Source organism: Amblyomma maculatum, chromosome 7 (genome assembly GCF_055883805.1).
Source record: "Amblyomma maculatum isolate TAMU_Amacu chromosome 7, ASM5588380v1, whole genome shotgun sequence".
Classification (NCBI taxonomy): domain Eukaryota; kingdom Metazoa; phylum Arthropoda; class Arachnida; order Ixodida; family Ixodidae; genus Amblyomma; species Amblyomma maculatum.
This window is the reverse complement of record NC_139350.1, coordinates 66,209,964-66,212,264: the sequence shown is the minus strand read 5'-3', so window position 1 is coordinate 66,212,264 and position 2,301 is coordinate 66,209,964. Positions and strand designations below refer to the sequence as shown.

At 53.2% G+C, this 2,301-nt stretch overlaps 1 protein-coding gene across 1 annotated transcript; it reads right to left on the bottom strand.

The window, feature by feature from the left end:
- LOC146183582 (uncharacterized) lies at window positions 1–654 on the bottom strand. Its single transcript, XM_084608376.1, has one exon. It carries the CDS (start codon window positions 652–654, stop codon window positions 1–3), a length of 654 nt encoding a protein of 217 aa, XP_084464502.1.
- Window positions 655–2,301: the final 1,647 nt, after the last annotated feature.

Sequence of the window (2,301 nt, the reverse complement as noted above, 5' to 3'; positions counted from 1 at the left end):
TTAGTAATTCCGGTAGTCGGCGGCGTTTTCCCTGGGAGGCGACACTGGAAAATGGCAGCCGTCCAACGCCCCAACTGCCTGCGGGAATTGGCATGCAGCGTAGAACTCCCTGATGTGCTCCGGCATCGTATTGCGCTTCGGCATTTTTATCCACTGCTTTTCCATCAGTTCCACCACGGCCCCGCAAAACTTGCGGTAAGCTCCATTGACGGTCGATCGTCCGACGGCGAAAAGCTCGGCGATACTGCGTTCTTCGCCCGAAGAACACAGCCAGTATAGCCCCATGGCGACCCGCTTGTCAACAGGGATGGCTTCCCTCATGTTCGTGTCTTGCCGCTCCAGCAGCGGTCGCACCGTTTCGACAATGTAGCGAAACGTAGACAGCGTGACTCGAACCGCGCACTTGAAGTACTTTTCGCCGAGTTGCGGCAGCGTCTCCTCGAACCACGTAGCGCTCCGATTGAAAGCCCATCTTTCAAAGTTGACGGTTGTGCCGCATGAAAATGCGGCCGCGTTTAGTCCAGTCAGCAGCAGCAGCTCTTCTTCGATGGCATCTGCCTCAGCTTTTGACGCCTCGATGTCAGCGTCAAGCTGGGAGATGGCAGCGAGCAGAACCATGACCCTGGACTTCGTATCCGTCGCTTCGTCACTCATGGCGATAAACGTGCACAAACACACAAGATCGATAGGGAGATGGTGTGGATTGCAACCTGTATGAACACAGCAGCAACACAGAACGCAACCTACGCCGCAGAAAACCCACAAGCAAATGGCCGCAATATCAGCAATATCAGTGTTGCGAAAGCATTACAAAACTGCGACAATTCCTATGAACGTCAACGCGTTTACAAAAATAACACTTCCTTTAATAACAACTAAAAACCTGCAGTTGCTAAAAAAAGGTAACAGTTATATTGTATTTTGCATTTATAGAAAGACTTTAGTTCTTTAAGCAAAATTGAAAGCAACGATTGTGACGCCACGAAAGTTTGGCGGCAAACACCAGAACTATTTCAATAGCCTTCGAGTTTTGCCGTGTAGCAGCGGCACAACTCCTCCGAGTTCGATTGCGATTGAAAATCTCGAAGGCTATCGGCTCAATTGTCTTTGAAAATGACCGTGTGACTAGGGTATTAGCTGCACCGCCGGATTGCGCTGTGCCGCTCGCAAGACGAAAAGTGGTACTGCACTCTCTCAACCGGATTTTGTTCTCGCTGAGATGGTTTAACATTTCGTCACCAAACAAGGAAGCGCTTGCTCCCGTATCGAGTAACGCGGTGAATTTCTTTCGAGCTATTGTTAGCTCAATGACCGGCGCTGGCGCGTCTACAGAAATTCCTACGCTACAATCCGAAGGCGCTAGTAAACTGGGGTTCTGTGCGTGCACCGCGTGGTGCCGAAGGTCAATCACCGGCGGCTCTGGTCGTTTCCCGATCGCGCTTGTTCACGGGCGGGAGCTAGGCCACACTCGCGGGAGAAGTGCCCTGCTTGGCCACACCGGCAGCAACGGTTGTCTGAGTTCTGACGGACTAAGCGTTGGTCGCCACGTGCGTCTCGAACTCGCTGCGTCGTTCTCGGCGTCTCGCGTTCTCACCGCGGTGGGTTCTGTTCAGCGGCACCATGTGCTGCCCGTTGCGCGTAGCTGAATGGATCCAAGGCTGCCATTCCACGCGTAGCGCAGCTCAAGTGACATCGATGCGGGTGGTGGAGGCCGATACGCTCATGCAGCGAGAATGTCTCCCTGAATGCGCTTCGCCTCAACCGCGAGTTCATCCAAATCTTTAACCTCCCTCCCCTCAGGTAGGCCGCGAAAGTCGGGTGCGCTTGTCGTGTGACACGCTCAACTTTCTCCGTGTTTGTGGCGCGAGGGTAAGCGAGGCGATAAAGTACATCCATCGCTCGGACGTACTCTAACAGAGACTCGTCGGGGTGCTGGGTGCGGAGATCCAGCTCTCGTCTCAAACACCACTCATAGTTCGCGGGAAGGAATTCGTCGCGGAAGCTTGCGACAATGTAGTGCCGGTTTCCGGCATATCGGTACCAGCGAGCCGCTTGCTCCATCAAAGAAACAGGCACTACATGCGCGAACATTTCGGTGTATGCTTTTCCTGTTACTTGCTGATGATGCAGCAGACGGTCGAGGTACTCATTCACTCTCATTCTGTCATGGTACACCGAATAAGTGGGCATGTCTACATTAACACATGGTCCCTGCGCTGGGGCTTGTGAATTGTTCTGCAACACACCTGCTAAGCTCTGCATCACTTTCATCGCGTTTCGCAAGAGCACCTCAGTTGGCGA

Coding starts and splice junctions, on each gene's coding strand:
- LOC146183582 (XM_084608376.1), bottom strand. CDS start 654: ATGAGTGACGAAGCGACGGATACGAAGTCCAGGGTCATGGTTCTGCTC.